At 38.0% G+C, this 18142-nt stretch overlaps 1 protein-coding gene across 1 annotated transcript in view; it reads right to left on the bottom strand.

Moving 5' to 3' along the window:
- LOC113678483 (uncharacterized) overlaps window positions 1–18013 on the bottom strand; it is a 41280-nt gene extending 23267 nt beyond the window's left edge. Inside the window, exons 1-8 of the mRNA XM_089208480.1 lie at window positions 17851–18013; window positions 14807–14944; window positions 8593–8658; window positions 8034–8081; window positions 7130–7230; window positions 6449–6565; window positions 5881–5983; window positions 5203–5302 (exon numbers count right to left, since the gene is read on the bottom strand). Coding sequence (XP_089064606.1) covers window positions 5203–5302; window positions 5881–5983; window positions 6449–6565; window positions 7130–7230; window positions 8034–8081; window positions 8593–8658; window positions 14807–14884 — 613 coding nt within the window. The 5' untranslated portion in view covers window positions 14885–14944; window positions 17851–18013. The remainder of the gene's footprint in view (window positions 1–5202; window positions 5303–5880; window positions 5984–6448; window positions 6566–7129; window positions 7231–8033; window positions 8082–8592; window positions 8659–14806; window positions 14945–17850) is intronic.
- Window positions 18014–18142: the final 129 nt, after the last annotated feature.

Below are 18142 nucleotides of genomic sequence, written 5' to 3'. Positions count from 1 at the left end.
ACGTTATGATATAATTTTGCAATGTAAAGAAGATACTTTAAAGATTGAGAAATATATCCAAATCAAGATATATATTTTATCCTGTTATAGATACCATTTGAGTTGTTTGAAAGAGAATCTTTCAGACCATCGAAATGTATGAGAAATTATTTTTTTGAGACTTCCATCAAACTTTATATTATGAGGACAATTTTGTGAATAATAAAATTTAGTGTCATAGTTCATCTTTGTGTCAAGAACTCTCTTAGTTGGTGAAACTCACTTTTTCTTTTTTCAATTTGAAGCATCATATTGATTGATACATAAAGCACACAAAATGTTTTTTGAGAGTTCCATGTGGCATTCATAGTGGATTGCTATACTCTCATAAAAAACAAAAACAACAACTACTGAGAACTGCTTTTGTCACAATTGCTACCAAATTTGGGCCAGTTTTCTGGGTCTGCCATAATAAGTGGAAACCCTGAAGATACAGTGTCTTGGTTATTTTATTAAAAGCATTTACTTTCCAAGAGTTTCTCTGTTAGGAGTGTTTTAGTCAAGCCTTGTAGTAAACAGGTGATTAGCACTGAACTTCTTGACTTGCTGCCGAAATAAAAAATACTCTACTGAACTTAAAACAATTCAGGTACCTACTAGAAAATTTGTACTAATTTTGCAACAATAGTTACCCTCATCCATAATTTACAGAAAATAAGATAAGTATAGAACGATAAATACTTAGCAAAAATACATGCCTGCGTGCATAAACTTGAAGAAGTGAAAGCTCGTAGGCAAACCATTGGGGCCATAAAATGTATTTGAACAAACAAAAGCGACACACTGCTTTCCTTTCTTTTTGGGAGAAAAATTAGCTTTATCGAGATTTCGGCTAGGACCATCCATTTTCCTTAAAAAATCGAACAATTTTACTGCCCACGTACGAATTTCACCAAAAGCGCTCACAGAGATTTAACGCGAGTCAACCCCAGCCTCGTTCTCACGTGTGCGCGGTTGCATTTCCAATATGGCGTTGGGAACTGTAAAAAGGTCTATTCATAGACCCAACGTTTCGACACTCCTGTCTTTAAACGCTGCAACAAGAGGTCCTTTTATATGATGACTAATTAGCGGCCTTTTTTTGACGAGGTGTAAATAGGCGTCAGGAAGCAAACCGCCATCATCAGGCATAGGGTAAAACATGGATTGGACCATTTTTTGGACCATTTTTTGGACTATTTTTTGGACCATTTTTTTTTGGACCATTTTATAGGGGGGAAGCACGCCATTAGTACTCAGGGAGGGGTGGGATGCAGTCTACTAGTACTGAGGGAGGGGTGGAAGGCAGAGTGTTATTACTCAGGGTGGGGTGAGAGAAGGGCTATTGCTAGGCAGGAAGAGGTGGGAGGTGGATGTAATAGTGAACACTACTTGTTAATGGAGCTTTTACTCGATCGTATAAATTATCTTCATCGGTTTTTCGACTGACTTTTTGAATGTTTTTCATTTTTGTCGTCATGCGAAAGCGAAACTGCCACGTAAACACTGGGACATAAAATAATCAGCAAACGATTTCGAAGAGGAATCCATATTCTCGTATCGTGCAAAAGCACTGCTTTACATGTAATATGGAAAAGATGGGAAAGCGCAAATATCGATTTTATCTGTTTCGCAAACAAAGGAGTTAATCACCCACACCGGAAATAGTGACTAGGCATTCCTCGCGACTCCCGTACGTTTTTTTTTCCAATTTGCCCGGGCCGCTGCCAATCACTTCTTGTGTAAAAACCTACGTAACCTGCTAAGTGGAAGTACAGTGGCTACTGTTGCTTTTCCGTCGGCAAAACGTAGAAGTCAGTAAATGTGACCGATTCTGCCCGGAAAATTTTATTATCTGGAGCTTGGATATGTCAGGAGAGTTTCATTGACAGCTGGATTAACTGCACCCCGTGTTGTGAAACCATTATAAAGACATCGCGCTTTCCTTCGCTTTTTTGTCACATACTAAAGGGAAACGTGAGGCAACTGAAAGATGATTCATGCTAACCCGTCGGTATCACTTTGCACTGGCACAAGTCGACCTAACAGGGACGAATTTTGTCGGCGGTGCGTTTGAAAATTTGTCCGCCTCAAAAAATTGCTATTTCCGGCGTTGGTGATTAACTCCTTTGTTTGCGAAACAGATGAAATCGATATTTGCGCTTTCCCATACTACAAGTACAGCAGTGCTTTTGCTCGATTCGAGAATATGGATTCCTCTTCGAAATAGTTCAGATAGTAAAAGTATAAAACGTTGAAATCGCAAAAGCGCTCGTGAATTCTATATGCTGCTAAGTTAAGGGGTTAGGACCGGAAATTTCGTGATCTCGTCTGCTAAGATGAATGACAAAAGGAAGATAGATGAATTTAGTAATTACATACTGTATACACAAAGGGAAACGTGAAGCAACTGATGGTACACATGTCGACTCAAAAGGCACAGGCATAACTCAACAATAGAGGATCTTAAACGCGATATTTTCAACAGAAATCAAAGTCCAGTGTTCACGTGGCAGTTTCGCTTTCGCAGGACGACAAAAATGAAGAACATTCAAAAAGTCAGTCGAAAAACCGATGAAGATAATTTGTACGATCGAGTAAAAGCTCCATTAACAAGTAGTGTTTACTATTACATCCACCTCTCACCCCTCCCTGAGTAATAACACTCTGCCTTCCACCCCTCCCTCAGTACTAGTAGACTGCATCCCACCCCTCCCTGAACACTAATGGTGTGCTTCCCCCCCTATAAAATGGTCCAAAAAATAGTCCAAAAAATGGTCCAAAAAATGGTCTAAAAAATGGTCCAGGCCATATTTTACCCTATGCCCCATCGTCACGATTTAAAGGAGCGTTAATATGCCAACCCTCCAAACAAAGGCGCTAGTCGTGGCCAGTGGTAACGCCGATCAGTGGTGATAATTTTAGAATTATCCCACCCAATTGTATGGTTAGTTAGGCATGTATGCTCCGATAGAGCTGAATTTTCCTTTTTGCAAAGGAAAACCGCTTTTTGGTGCTCTTTTAACCGTGTACCAAACTGACGTTTGGTCTGTCCGATGTATTCGTTGTCACAGTCATTGCAAGGAATAAAATAAATGGCGTCGGTTCGTTGTTCTTTCGTGACAGGATCCTTAGGTTTGGCGAAAATATGCTTCAAAGTCTGGAAAGGTTTTTGAGCAACTTTAACGTTGTGGCTATTCAAAATTCTCTTTTACGAGGCCAGCATTTTCAAGGCTGAGGTCACAGTTTTTCACCTTACGGACCGACCCTTAGCCGGTAAATAACGTTTTTTTTTTAACTTAACGAAATACATTCCGAAAGAACCCGAATGATTTAGGGCTATAAATACGTTAAGATCTTCTATAAACTGAACAATTTTTGAGCGAGTGAATGGTAGTTAAAGTAGAGGTGATGCAAATTAAAGGGAGATGCTTCATTGAAACATTTTCACTTGCGTAATGATAAAGGTGATTTATAAGGCTTCCAAACAAACTTTGAAACATTATTTTTACAAGTATCTGTCACAATCAGACACCTGTCAATTAGAGAGCGCGTAAGAAAAAAGCGCAAGAAGATTTGAAAAACAACGGAACTAGTTTGGCAAGGACTATCACGACAATGTTTTCTTCAAAAACAGTCAATGATCTAACGGAAAGTATTATTCACTCTCATCGACGACTCATTCATGTACGAAGATTTACCTCTTTTCATTAAGTAAACGGCCAGGTAAATTCAAATTTTTTTTATTTTGAAGTTGTGCGAGTTTGCTCGTTTGTTTGCTGCAACGGCGTGTGTAAATCTGGTCTTTCCTTCACAAAAACTAAATTCGAACGGCACACTCCAACGAGACACAAGAGGATTTAATACGGCCTTTTCTCAATAAATTCCTTCAGTTTCTGTTGAGCAATTTACGGTACAAATGTCCAAATTTAACGGACATGGAAAGACTCACCGAGAGCGTATATCTATTGTTGAACTGGAATTATAAAATAATTCAAATAGTACGCGCGCTCTGATTGGCCATAAAACCATTTTACAAGAGCGTATGTAAACACGGTTTTCGTTCCTTTTTCATTAGTTATTTTATAAAAGAAATGTAAAATGGTTTCCGTGTTTACATAGCCTGATGTAAACACGGAAACCATTTTACATTTCTTCATTAAAACTTCGCTCGCTCTTTCACTACGAACAAATTGTTTGAGAAAATTCAGATATTAAATGAATGAAAGTTCCATTGTTCAGTTTACCTGTAACCAAATACCTCACGTTTTAACTTTCTAGGTACTTTTTGTGAACGATTAAAATAAATTGCAGACGGTTTTTAGGCCGCTTGTCAACCAACGTAATGACACTATTGCTTATAAAAATTCATTCTGAAACCAATATTTTTCTGTCAACCAAAGTGATTTGATAGAGAGAAAAGAGAGGATTCATAAGTTATTTATCGGCTTGAGGTAGTAACCGACGTGTTTGCTTAAAAATACTGCCCAGCCGGCAAAACGAGATATATTTATGAAAAATGGCAACGAAAGTTGGGATGTACTCGGCGACTCACGAAAGCGTTACCGTGGCCCGTGGGCAGAGATAGGAAAATAGTGACGGGTAAAGAACCAATAAGATTCGTTACCGTGCCCTCTGAAAAAAAAATAACAAGCAATACTACACACCAACACGTTTAACACGTTATTTATTAGCCAACTTTTTTTTTCTTCCATATGTTTCTGCTCATTTCTCATGATAAGGCGGGAAATGAAAAGCGGATAGAGAAGCGCAGCGCGCGCAGCTTACAGTAAACAGGTCTTTTACAGTAAAAAATAACCAACTGTGCAATATATATATATATATATATATATATATATCTCATCAGACGTTTTGGTGTGTAGTACCGCTGAGTATTTTTATGGGTTCAGTGCCGTATTTTGATGAGTCCGTATAAAATTAAAGTGGAGATTACCCATATAACTCAAACCTAATTTTGCCATAAAAAGTTAACAACAAATATTTAGGAAAATCACCCGTTGAAGGTAAAATATTTTCCCATTACCAGAGCCTACGATAAAAAAAAAAACTACAGATTCCAAAAAGGTTATGTCACCTCAAGGGCGTTACAGTTACTTATCAGCAATTAAGGAGAAGTCACTCAGAAGTTTATTGACAATAATCAGATCTTGCTTGGTTGCTTACCTTCATCAAAGGAACTTCGAGAAATAACGGTATTAAATGTTCCGCTATGCAAGGGTTTCGCTAGCCTCGTGCAAAGTCCACCCGCTGACCTTAAATGATGCTAAGAAAAGCCACACCGTAATGCAAAGGAGCGAACGTTGGGAACAGGTCAAATGAACACAATGTAGCGAAAGCATGTGTTTTAATGAGGGATTCACGTCTCGGGAGCAATACAGGTTGAATAAATCAAATATTTGCCAAGTTCTTCTATGCTTCGTTTGCTTTGCTTTGCTTTGTTCCGAGCTTCGTTTGCTCTGTTCTCAGTGTTCTGCTCTGCCATTCGAGGCACAGTGACTCGAACATACAGAAGAATATTTTTCTTTGTAAAGACACGAGCTGAAAGATTTTAGTGAGAGCGAATTTGTAAGAGAGGGGGCGCATTTTCTTATCTCAGGAGGCGATCTCCCCAAGGTGGTGGGTGGCGAACTCGCAATGGGGCGAAACCTCCAGACACCCGAGGTCTTACCATAATTGAAATGGAAGCTAATTAAAATAGTTTTATGATGTCATGACGTCTTGGTAACTGTGCCTGGTGGTTAACATTTGCAAGAGTCTCGACCTAGTAACGTAAATATAAGTCCTACAACAGTGAACCGGAGCACTGATTACTATACACCTTAATATAAATACCCTTCTTACCTCTACAAGTTCAAAAAGACTTCTAAAAAAAACACCACCAAGTATTACATGTTTTCCATCATCCGCTTTCCCGATTCTGTAGTGTTTAATCTTGTTAGCATAGCTGTGAAGAAGAATTCAGGATATGTACACTTGTGAATGGTGGGCTAAGATATCAAAATGGTGAGATGATTTGTTGGAGCTACAGAATGCACACAATAAGGGATGATTGGTAAAGGAATTTCAATGTAGACTGCCAAATAATTAACGAGGGGAAAATTAGCCACTACAGCACTGGCGTGAATGGGGTAACACTAGCCTATTATAACTCTTAAGCACGGGTGGTGACCTATTTTTTCTATTGTCTTTTTCGAAACAGACATTGGTAGGGAATATTTAAGAAAGGTTGAAAAATATATCGTTCGAAAACTTTTTCTCTTGTGGAATCACCACATACCAAATTTCCAACTAAGTAAAGAGTTCACCAGTGACACCTTGCGATGAGCGAAGCGTTTGTCTCCTAAGTGTTCATTGAAGATACTAACAGTTAACTTTGTAGTCTGGTAATTACGATAAACTACAGACATACCAGACCGAAAGAGCATAGTCCCCCTTGCTGGTACAGTTCCTTATCAGAAACATTCCGTCTTCGCAAGGGTAGAAGAGCCTCTCAGCCTCTATTCTGCTTATATTTCCATGAAACCATCTGTGATTTTGATCAAAACAAAAATCAACGATAGCTTCCAGTTACCAATTGATAATCTTAGCTGTAATCACGAGTGACGCCTGCGATTTAACACATCCACGAAAAATGCACAAGCAGGTGGATTAGTAAACTGAAAGGTTTGAAAAGATTATGCAGCTTATTAAGAACAATTAAGTTAAAAGAAATCGTAATCCGGATGGTGAAGGAACTGTTAACATAGATACAGTTTCATCTGTTTACCTCGCACTGCGAAAGAGTTTATCATCGTCTTCGTTGGCATCACCATCTTGTTTGTTATCACTTCTGACCTTCATGATACGCGTAACCTCTCTAGCGTGGCCATTTTCACTCAAATTGAAAGCTCTTGCTTGGCGCCTGCCACTATTGCTAGTCACTACATTTTGGTTTACGCTAAGCCCTTGCGCGGTCAAGAGAATTATTTGGTTATCAAGGTAAACTATAATTTTTAAAAAAAATTTGAAACTCTACAGCATTTTAGCAAACATGGCGATTTGCAAACATTAAGACCTAACTCTTCTGAGGGCATTAAAACAATCAACTTACGACATGGGCCTGAGTTCCACAGGGTAACGTTCCATAACAAAGTTGCTAGGAATCCACCCTTTTCGTCCCTCACAATTAACTGCTTCAAACCAGTTGGGATCCTTAAGGAAACAGACAAAAGACAGAATTAACAATATCCGTCAGATATACCCAAATTGAAATTAGGAAAGGGGGTAAGTTTCTAAAGGAACTGTGGTGCTGCGTCGGTGGGAGAGTAAAGCGATAGCTATCGCTCTGACGAAGGGCCAGCGCTCGAAACGTCAGCTTTTTTACCCTTTACGGTGACCAATTTACGTTTTGAACTCAGTTGTTAACACTAAATTACCAAATTGAAATTACCTTACATCTTTAAGATCTTTTCTGAGATATCTATATGTCATTGATCATAAGACTGACATTCATTGATGCGAGACCTCAGTAACCACCTAAATCTGCCGACTGGTGTGCTCAGCTAATAAAGCGCCGAGTAACGGTGAAGGAGGTCAAGGTTCGAGTCTCGGAGGGTACGTATGAACATCATTAATGTTCTATCTTTGGGAAGATGCCTGTTAGACAGACTAGTCTGTAAGCCCAGTAAACGTAGGTCCTTTACACTCGTGGATTTAACTTGATGAAAGACGACTCTACAAACAAACTGAAACCCCATTTTCATCATGTCATCCACTCGGCAGCCACGCTCGTCCCCAACCTTCCGAGAATTTTTTTAACCCGAGCAAGATGAGTCTCACCGGAAATTGATACTTTAAATAACTTATTTAACCTAAAATCTATTTATTCTAAACCTAACTCACAAAAAAGAGGAAGCACGAAAATATACCTCTCCGTGAGTTCCATAAACCAGCGCAACACACAAAGCAGCCGGGGCAATACCAAACAATTTTGCAAGGTTTTCATATGCACTCACCGTAACTCCTTTAATGACGAGAATTTCTCCCTTTCTAAACGACAAATCCTAAATCAAAAAATAGATCTGTCAGCTCTTTTATCCTAGCAGTGGTTTGTTTTCATAGTTACCTCGAGCTCATATCCTGAAATAAAACAACACAGACAGACCAGATGCAAGATAACATATTATATTATTCTCTTGCCTGATGTCGACATTGCGTCCTCGTGTCATGATACATTTAGTAGAGTTTTCTTCCAAACACCTGAATGAAATTATGTTCTTTGAAGAACTAACTAATCAGCTTTGTCTCTCTTGTTTACAAACGAAAAGTAGCTACAGTACAAATTGAAAATCGTGGGCTTAGTTTTCTGGTTGTCAGTATTTTCCTTGTTAAAAATCATAATGAACTAATGAAACACTGTCTCAAAAAGATTCTCGTTTGTGTTAATAACGGATTACTTTTGTGTCTTCTAACTTGAAAAGGAAAAGTGAGTGAATATTGAGCAATCAGTCAGCATTATAGCATCATCACTCCCTGAAATACAAGTCAATTTTTATAAAATCCTAAATAACTTACATCTGCTGTTTCCCCCTTGAAATCAAATGTTCCTACCACTCTAGTTCCAGGTGGCCACACTGACCTCTGTATAGATGAATGCAACATCAAAAGTATATGTTAGTTTCGAAACGCGTAACTTGTGTACTTTTCTGTTAGGTTTGTTCCGGTCTATTATTTCTTCGTTGGTTAATGATTATTACTTAATAAGTTTTTTATTTCAATCAGTTTCATTTAAGCACATGTACCAGATATTATATTTCATATTTCATCGCTATAAGTTGCTGTCGACGCCACTAATTTTCTCTGCTATTCATGTGCGATCCGCTATTGGCGATTTACCTATAATCATTAGGAGCTAGACCAAAGTAAGTTTTTCTTTATTTCACATTTAAGATATTTCCTTTTTTTTTTGATACGTATATCGATCTATTTCTCGCTTTCAGTTTACTCTATAATTGCTTCATTTTTAATTAGGCTAGTGTTACATTTCTCAGGGATATTTTCTTAGTTTAGTTTCTGCTGCATTTTCTTTTAGTTCGAACCACACAAATTCAGCCACAACATTACCATCAATCATAACTACGCTATCTTCAATCTTACTTCGCCCTCTTCATTTGCGATTTCACACCGATCTCCTTATTTTCGTTTGTAATTTTGTTTACGTACTTCATTAGATTAAACCGTGATTTATATTGTGCGTTCGGATTGTCTTCTCCGCTACACCAGTAACCTTTGAAGGTTACAGTATACACCTAATTGAAAACGTGTTTTCTCATGACAAGTATAAACCATGAACGATGCGATCAAAATGCTACAAAATTGCCTTTATTTTATGAACAAATGTTTATCATCTAATTAAGTACAAAATTGATAAAATAAAAAGCCTCTTCTGTGAGTGTAATTTTTCTTATTACCACACTGCATCTGCCGTTGCATAAAAAATCGGTTGCGCTGGAATAGCTGACTCATCTAAGTAGGTAAACATTTTTCTAGCATTTTATGGTACTCCTAATACCAGGTAAAAACTGAAAATCAAGTCATTATTGAAATGCATCCAGTGCTTGGACATATCAACACCGTCAAATGAACTCTATCAATTAGATATATTACTCTTCAACCCCAAAGTATACCAGGATACCTCCCTTTGGTCACCATGATTTTTCACAATGACAGGTAAGATAACTACTTACTTACCGCAGCAGCAGTTTTTTCTGGTGCAGCATTTTTTTCTGGTGCAGCATTTTTTTCTGGTGCAGCATTTTTTTCTGGTGCAGCATTTTTTTCTGGTGCAGTATTTTTTTCTGCTGCAAACAGCTGAAAAGGAAGAAATGAAACTCCGTTTGCCTCTGAAAATTTAGCGCTTTCTTCCGAAAATTTATCATTACCAATTCGAGTCTCTAGCAGACTCGCTCAGGTACCTCGCATCCAAAAGTAAAGACGTAGTTACTGGCCTCTGAAACAATTACACAAACGAAGCAACATGTATTACCTTCCACGCCCTTAAGGGTTCATATTAAAGTGCAGATAAGGTTTAAGTATATTTTGGACTGATATGCGTCCCACCTAAAATTAATAACAAGCTTACAGCCTAAAAATTCGCAAAGCATAATGGTGGCATCGCAGTTATTTTAGGCGATGATTTTGCTTCGGACTTTGTGTTTAGGAGACGACGAGAAGAGGGCGGACCCAGTTTGGTATAAGCAATAATAAAATGCGCTTAATACAATTAAGCAAATACCAAATGGGTAAACAATTCAAACGCGAGTACACACGGAACAGTTCACCATGTCAATTAGGGTGATTGCTCCGGATTTTTTCAAAAAGTATAAACCATGAACAGCGCGATCGAGTTGCTACAAAATTGCCTTTATTGTATGAAAAAAGTGTTTATCATCTTCACTAGTACAAAATTGATGAGATATAAAATGGGAAAAATCTTATTTCTGTGATTACCAAGCTGCATTTGCCGTTTAATAAATAAATTGATGGTGATAGAATAACTGACTTATCTAAGAAGGTAGACATTTTTCGGTGGTCCTAAAACCAGGTAAAAAATTGAAAATTAAGTCACTATTAAAAAGCGTCCAGTGCTTGGACATATTAACACCGTCAGATGAACTCTAGCAAGTAGATATAAACAGATATATTACTCTTCAACCTTTATGTATACCAGAATATCTCCCTTTAGTCACCATGACTTTTCATAATGACAGGTAAGATAACCTCTAACTTACCACAGCAGCATTTTTTTCTAGTGCAGCATTTTTTCCTGGTCTAAATGGCTGTTTTAAAAAAAAATTCTGTTCGCCTCTGAAAAATTTAGCGCTGTCTTTTTAAAATTTATTATTGCCAATTCAATTCTCTAGCAGACTCTCTCTGATCCCTCGCATCCAAAGATAACACATATTTACTGGCCTCTGAAACAATGACACAAACGAAGCAATATGTGTGTATTACTTTCCACCCTCATAAGGGTTCTTATTTTAAAGTGCCGATAGGGTTAAAGAGTATTTTGGATTGATATGCCTCCCAGCTAATATTAATAACAACCTTAAACAACCTTAACCTTGTTGGCACATTTTTCAAGATGGTCGAGGCGTCCGAATCACGCAAGTCGTTCGCCTCTCTTCCATACATTAAAGGCGTAACAGAACCTCTGACTCGTGTCCTCAAAAAACACGACATCACAGTGGTGAACAAACCACTTATCACCCTCCAACAACAGTTCCCGGCCCCAAAATTTCGACCATTATTGGAATCTCAAACAAATGTTGTTTATAAAATTCCTTGTGGTGACTGTTCATGGTGTTATATTGGTGAGACTGGCAGGGCCTTCAACACAAGAAAGAAAGAACACCTCAGAAATGTGAAAACCGCGGCAAAAGGCTCAAGAATTTCCAATCACGTCTGGGCCAATAATCACGCAATAGACTTTGATAATGCATCTATTATTGACAAAGGCAGTTTTAGAACAAGAAAAACACTAGAAGCGTGGCATTCCAAGTTAACTCCCAATGCGGACAACAATTCCTGTCCTTTGCCCGGACAATACAACATTCTTTTAAACAAACATTCTTAGTTATTAGCATTTTTAATTTCCTACTTTGTACTTCACACCTAGTATTTTTAACAAACATTCTTAGTTATTAGCATTTTTAATTTCCTACTTTGTACTTCACACCTAGTATTTCTTACCTTTTTATCATTTTACCCGTTGAAGGCTGTAGCGCAAACAGCCGAAAGCTCGTATTTTTAAAAGTTTTAGCCAGAGATCGTTTTTTAAATTTTACAAGATGTTTTATCCTGGCTGCGGCCCCTCTATCTTTTCACAAACAACCTTAAAGTCTAAAATTCGCAAAGCGTAATAATGGCATTGTTAATTTAAGCGATAATTTTCCTTCAGATTTTGTGCAGTGTCTAGGAGACGAGGAGGAGAGGGCGGACCCAGCAACGAGAAAAGAATATTCAAATACTGAAATTCTCGGCGGGAGCTAGTTAGATTGCGTAACTGAAATGAACATTAAAATTTCAATTTAAAATTAAGCTCATAACCTTATGGTAATCACCAAATAGACCAAGATAACTAATAACTAATTCTACTTGGCCGAAAAAAAACGAAACACGTAACGGTTTACTACATTAATTAGGGTGATCGCTCTTGGACTTGGAAGGTGGGGCCTAATTTGATCGTTATAGTTGAAATGAACGTTAAAGGTTGCATTGTAAATTAAGCTTTTAACATCGTAGGCAATCAAAACTTAGTATATACTAAACCAGCGGATGGCGCTGAAGGGGCGCTCTGATTGGCTACTCAAACTCCGAATAACCCTTCTTATTTTTTTTTAAGAGGGCACGGTAACGAATCCTGCAATCTGATTGGTTCTTTACCCGGTCAGTATTTTCCTATCTCTGCGCACGGGCCACGGTAACGCTTTCGTGAATCGCCGAGTACATCCCAAATTTCGTTGCCATTTTTCATAAATATATCTCGTTTTTCCGGCTGGGCAGTATTTCTAAGCAAACAAGTCGGTTACTACCTCAAGCCGATAAATAACTTATGAATCCTCTCTTTTCTCTCTCTTAAATCGCTTTGGTTGACAGAAAAATATTAGTTTCAGAATGAATTTGTAGAAACAATAGTGTCAATACGTTGGTTGACAAGCGGCCTAAAAACCGTCTGCAGTTAATTTTAATCGTCCACAAAAAGTACCTAGAAAGTTAAAACGTGAGGTATTTCGTTACAGTTAAACGATGGAACTTTCATTCTTTTAATACCTGAATTTTCTCAAGCAATTTGTTCGTAGTGAAAAGGGCGAGCGAAGTTTTTAAGTTCTACAACAAATATACACTCTCGGTGAGTCTTTCCAGGTCCATTCAATTTAGACATTTGTACCGTAAATTGCACAAAGAAATTGAAGGACTTTTTTGAGAAAAGGCCGCATTAAATCCCCTTTTGTCTTGTTGGAGTGTTCCATTCGAATTTAGTTTTTGTGAAGGAAAGACGAGATTTACACACGCCATTGCAGCAAACAAACGAGCAAACTCTCACAACTTCAAAATAAAAAAATTTGAATTTACTCACAATTATTTGCCTCGCCGTTTACTTAATGAACAAAGGTAAATCTTCGTACACGAATGAATCGTCGATGAGAGTGAATAATACTTTCCGTTAGATCATTGACTATTTTTGAAGAAAACATTGTGGAGACAGTTCTTGCCAAACTGTCTCCGTTGTTTTTCAAATGTCCCTACGCATTTTTTTGTTACGCGCTCTCTAATTGACAGGTGTCAGATTGTGACTGAAGAAATGTAAAATGGTTTCCGTGTTTACATAGCCTGATGTAAACACGCGGGAGGTTGGGAGAACACGAGATAAGCGTAGGAAACCATGACGCGAAACGGAGGAACGAAAAGAAAGAGGAACGAAAACCGTGTTTACATACACTCATATAAAATGGTGTTATGGCCAATCAGAGCGCACGTACTATTTGAATTATTTTATAAAGATACTTGTAAAAATAATGTTTCAAAGTTTGTTTGGAAGCCTTTTAAATCCCCTTTATCATTACGGAGATGAAAATGTTTCGCTGAGGTATCTCTCTTGAATTTGCATCACCTCTATTTTAACCACCATTTACTCGCTCAAAAATTGTTCAGTTCATGGAGGATCTTGCCGTATTTACAGCCCTAAATCATTCGGGTTCTTTCGGAAAGAATTTCGTCGAGTTAACAAAAAATAAATATGTTATTTACCGGCTAAGGGTCGGTCCGTATGGTAAAAAACTGTGACCTCGGTCTTGAAAATCAGTATTTTCAAGACCTCGGTCACAGTTTTTCACCATACGGACCTCCCAGCCGGCAAATAACATATATTTATTTAATTCGGCGCAACTCGCGCGGGATTTGCGTCCAAAAATACTGTAATCGTTGCAAAAATAAATTAATTAATGTCATCTTTTTGTGCAACATTATTTCGTTGTTCAAGTTTTTTACTAAAACAACTATTCACCTTAGTGTCGGTGGCCAGCGGTGAATATTTACCGGGACATTTCGCAGCTCGGTTAACATCCATCACTAGTCACCTCAAATTCGGTGAATGGTTGTTACACATACAAAGACAGATTCCTATCTTTAGCATTAACGAATCACAGCCTCAAAGAAACAAAATCGACCCAAGTCTTTCCAAACTTCCAAAGTTTGGGCTGTGGTTGTTTTGAAAAGCGGTTAGGTGTATGCAATAATAAAATGGGCTATTCGCTCTAAATTTCGAGTTATTATCACAGTTAACTGATTTAACTTCTCTAAAGAAAACCAAACAAATCAAACTCGAGTACACAGAACAGTTCACCGTATTTTAGTTAAAATTAGGCTGATCGCTACGGATATTGATATATTAGCAGGCTCACTTTTTTCTTCTTCCACTTCATAAAGCAAAGACACACACCGTTGCCCTCATCATAGAGTGCTTTTTGATTGATTTTTATGAAACCAAAACCAAATTTATCACAACAGCCAAACAGTACATAGGAAATTATTACAAGAAGCCAATGAGAATACAAATTAAACAAGTGAATTGTCTCGAGCGCCAAAAAATAGAACTTCACCTTCTTCAGATTCTAGCTAATTCAGGGTAATTTTGGAGAAGAAATCTTTGTTACAAGTAACAACACATCCGCATGAGACAATGGCAAACAAATTTTATCCAACTTTAGTAAATAAATGAATGACAAACCTGTTCTTCGTTATTTGACGGATTCGATTCCTTGGTTTTCTTCGCTCGCCGGAACAGACTGCGAAACTTTGAAGCCATTTGCAACTTACAAATGCTTTGGATTGCTTCTTAAAAATCAGAATTCAAGCGGTGCCTCTCCTGGTAAATAAAATACATCAATAAAAGAAATACCTCTTTTACTTACCGGGGAAATCTTGGCTGAAATGCTGTAATGAAAAGCAATTGAAAATCTCTTTTTATGGGAAACATTAGAAAGTCGGAAGAACCAACACGACGTCAAAAATGTACTATGCTAGGCCTTACGAAAAATCTCGCACTTCTTTGTACTTCAGTAGGGGTCATATTAGAGACTGTAGTGAAAAACTTCGCACGGTACGCACCACATGAGTTGTAGCTGGGTGCAATATCGCGAATTTCAAGAAATGCTAGGCCAACTAGAGCGTTTATCATTCGACTGGTCTTTTCGTTGGCTGAGAGCTCGCCTAGTGACTTTTGTGTAAAGCTGAAAGGACAAAAATGAATTCTTACAACGGTTTATTTAGAGAGATTTTTTTTCTCCTTGAGGAACGTGGATGTGTAAAATCCGAAAGAAATAAAAAGTAATGAAACACTTCACGTTGGGACTCAATGGTTTAAAGGCTGTATACGATCGTGTAATAATTCTCTTGCCTGGCAAGCAAGACCTCGCGCCGAAATATAAAACCTATCCTCTAAGCAGAGTTAATAAGCTTACAGCAATTTATACAATTCGATCTTATTCCCAAATGATTGCACGTGTTTTAACATATCTCAGAACTTTGCGCTTGTTAATAAATACTTTGATCGGCACTGCGAGACCACCGCTGATTAATTTTTGTAGCCACCATGCCTTCCTAGGAAATGGTCAACAATTTTGGTCCTCTTCCTTATTGCTCCTTATTGCTTCAGAGGTCGCTGACTTTCCCGTAACTTGTTTTTGCTTTGCTATTCTTGTTATGGTTGGAAAAGAAGAGCTCAGCAACTTGTAAGTGACTCGCTCTCAAATTTTTCGAATCCAACTCTCGCAAAATATGTTTAGGATTTACCCTGCATAAAAGGCGAACGCTTTTTGGCAATGCATTATGCTAGCCCTCGACTACGAGTAAGCCTTTGAGTACCCATCGTGCCTGTCTTCGCTTGCCTGAGGAACGCGAAAATTAAGAAAAGAGCTTTTCACTCAAAAAGTTTACACTGATAGAAAGGCTTGATCAGAAATGCCTTATACTAGCAAAGCAAACCTTTCAACCTTTTCAACTAAAAACATTATAGTCTTCAGTACTCAGCTTTTATTGGTTGAAAGTGTCTGATGGACCTCAGAACTGAAAGAGCAGGCAGAAATTACTGAGCGAGTTTTCTAAAAACGCATATCTATATCTGATATAAATATTTATATATGATATTGGTAAAACTGAAGATTCTGGATGACCTAACTGAATTGCAAATTCATTTATGACCTATCACCCAATCGACTTCGATATTGACAAACGCCAAAGTTCCCTACTAGTTATCAATTAGTCAGTTCCAACGTTACCAAAAGAGTAAGAAAAAGGTGTATACACCTTAATCATGCATTTTTAAATCACAGTTGAAAAAAAAGCAAACAAAAAGATTGCACAGTCTGCACGGTCTGCGCGGTTTGAACTATCTGAATGGTCTGCAGTCTGCATTTTATCATGACCGATGCAACCACGGTAGAGTGCAGCTCACTCACGTGGTCAACGGGTATGCAAATTTGGAAGGACAAAAGAAATTGTTTACATAACAAAAGCGTTCAAATACCACACGATTTGCTTGGATTTCAACTTGGCGACAGACCACACGTTTCCAAATACGACAAACTTTGAACAAAGATATATCTTGTGGATATTTATGGGAGACGGGAGAGGTCTACTTCTAAGTCGAATTTTCGGTATTTAAATGTAAACCGTTTTCTTTGATATTTGGCATTCGCAATAACAAAATTTAAGATTTCATGAGGGCATCATGTCTCAGTGCGAATAAAATAAGATATTACTAGATTTTAGGGTCGAACAACATTTTTTAGAGAAGAAAATAGCGGCGGCCCACCTTAAACCTTTATCGAATCATTGCTCTGGAGAATTCATAGCCGAGGTAATGTGACTTGGCTAACCTTTTAAAAAGAAGTGTAGAAAAGAGAATCTGTTATTGTTGGAAAATTATCGTGTAAATGCAGATCTTTCGCGATTTTGCAAAGGTTGAAGTATACGTGAGTTGGTTTAACACCGTTTTATGCACAATCTCGTATTGTCGAACATCATTGCCGATTACATTTCGGAACACAAGCTTTTCCTAGCCATAGTCTGCGATTTACTTGCGATAAGACATACACGGGGTGTTATTAAAATTATATTTCAGTTTAAATTTTTCGTCAATACTATGGTTTTTGTTTAAAAGGAAGTTAAGAAAGTAATTTGAGATGATAGGGAAACATTTTCTAGCTGTTTTCTCGGCAATTCTAAGTCAGTTTTGGATTTCAAAAATTGGCCACCTTTTCCCAGCGAATATCTTCTTGGTCGATTCAAAAAATTAAATTAACATAACGATTTAAGATGGCGTCCTACCGTGTTCGCCTTGGCCCATGGAATATAAGTTACTACAAAAATGTTATTGGTTTAGAAAATCATTCGCACCGAGGTCTCAAAGAATTCAAACTGAACAATACCTAATGTTCTTTTCGTGGAGTTCTTGGCGTGTTAGCCTCAGTAATTCTTTTCAAATACCTGGTCCCCTGCGTAACCTTATTCAAAGATAACATCGCTAACGTGTTTACCCAGAGAATTGAATTCGGCGTATTTTTTACATAAGCAGGGAGTCATCTACAAAACATGGCCTAAACGAATTGAAATAGCCTTAGAATCCTTCGTCGCTCTTACAGGAGTTAAACTGATAACATAATGCACAGCAGATCATGCCTCAACTACACTCGCTTTCTCCGAACGGACACGGACGCCCGAGCGTTTCATTTGAAGAAGTAAAACAGACAATGATAAAACCAGACAACTCACCCCCGTGTTAATGGTTATGATCGGCCAAGTCTTTTTCACGGCAGACTAACGTTTAGAGGCGAATGGCTTTTCTAGTTTGCAACAGACAGGAATATATAACCATAAATTCCGCACAGCATACGACTCAGAACGATAGGAAGCGTCATTCCTGATCAGGTGATCTTGGGATAATTGGTAACGCACGACTGACACATGAACCAAGGCAGTCACTTCTCGCCCAACTTTGAGCTCCTTGAAATCCTGGATGTAATCCCCTCCTCTTACATCTGAAGGGGTAATTCATTAGCAAAAT

This window comes from Pocillopora damicornis, chromosome 6 (genome assembly GCF_964200805.1).
Source record: "Pocillopora damicornis chromosome 6, jaPocDami1.2, whole genome shotgun sequence".
Lineage (NCBI taxonomy): Eukaryota > Metazoa > Cnidaria > Anthozoa > Scleractinia > Pocilloporidae > Pocillopora > Pocillopora damicornis.
The sequence above is the reverse complement of the archived record's forward strand: the minus strand, read 5'-3'. Positions and strand labels throughout refer to the sequence as shown.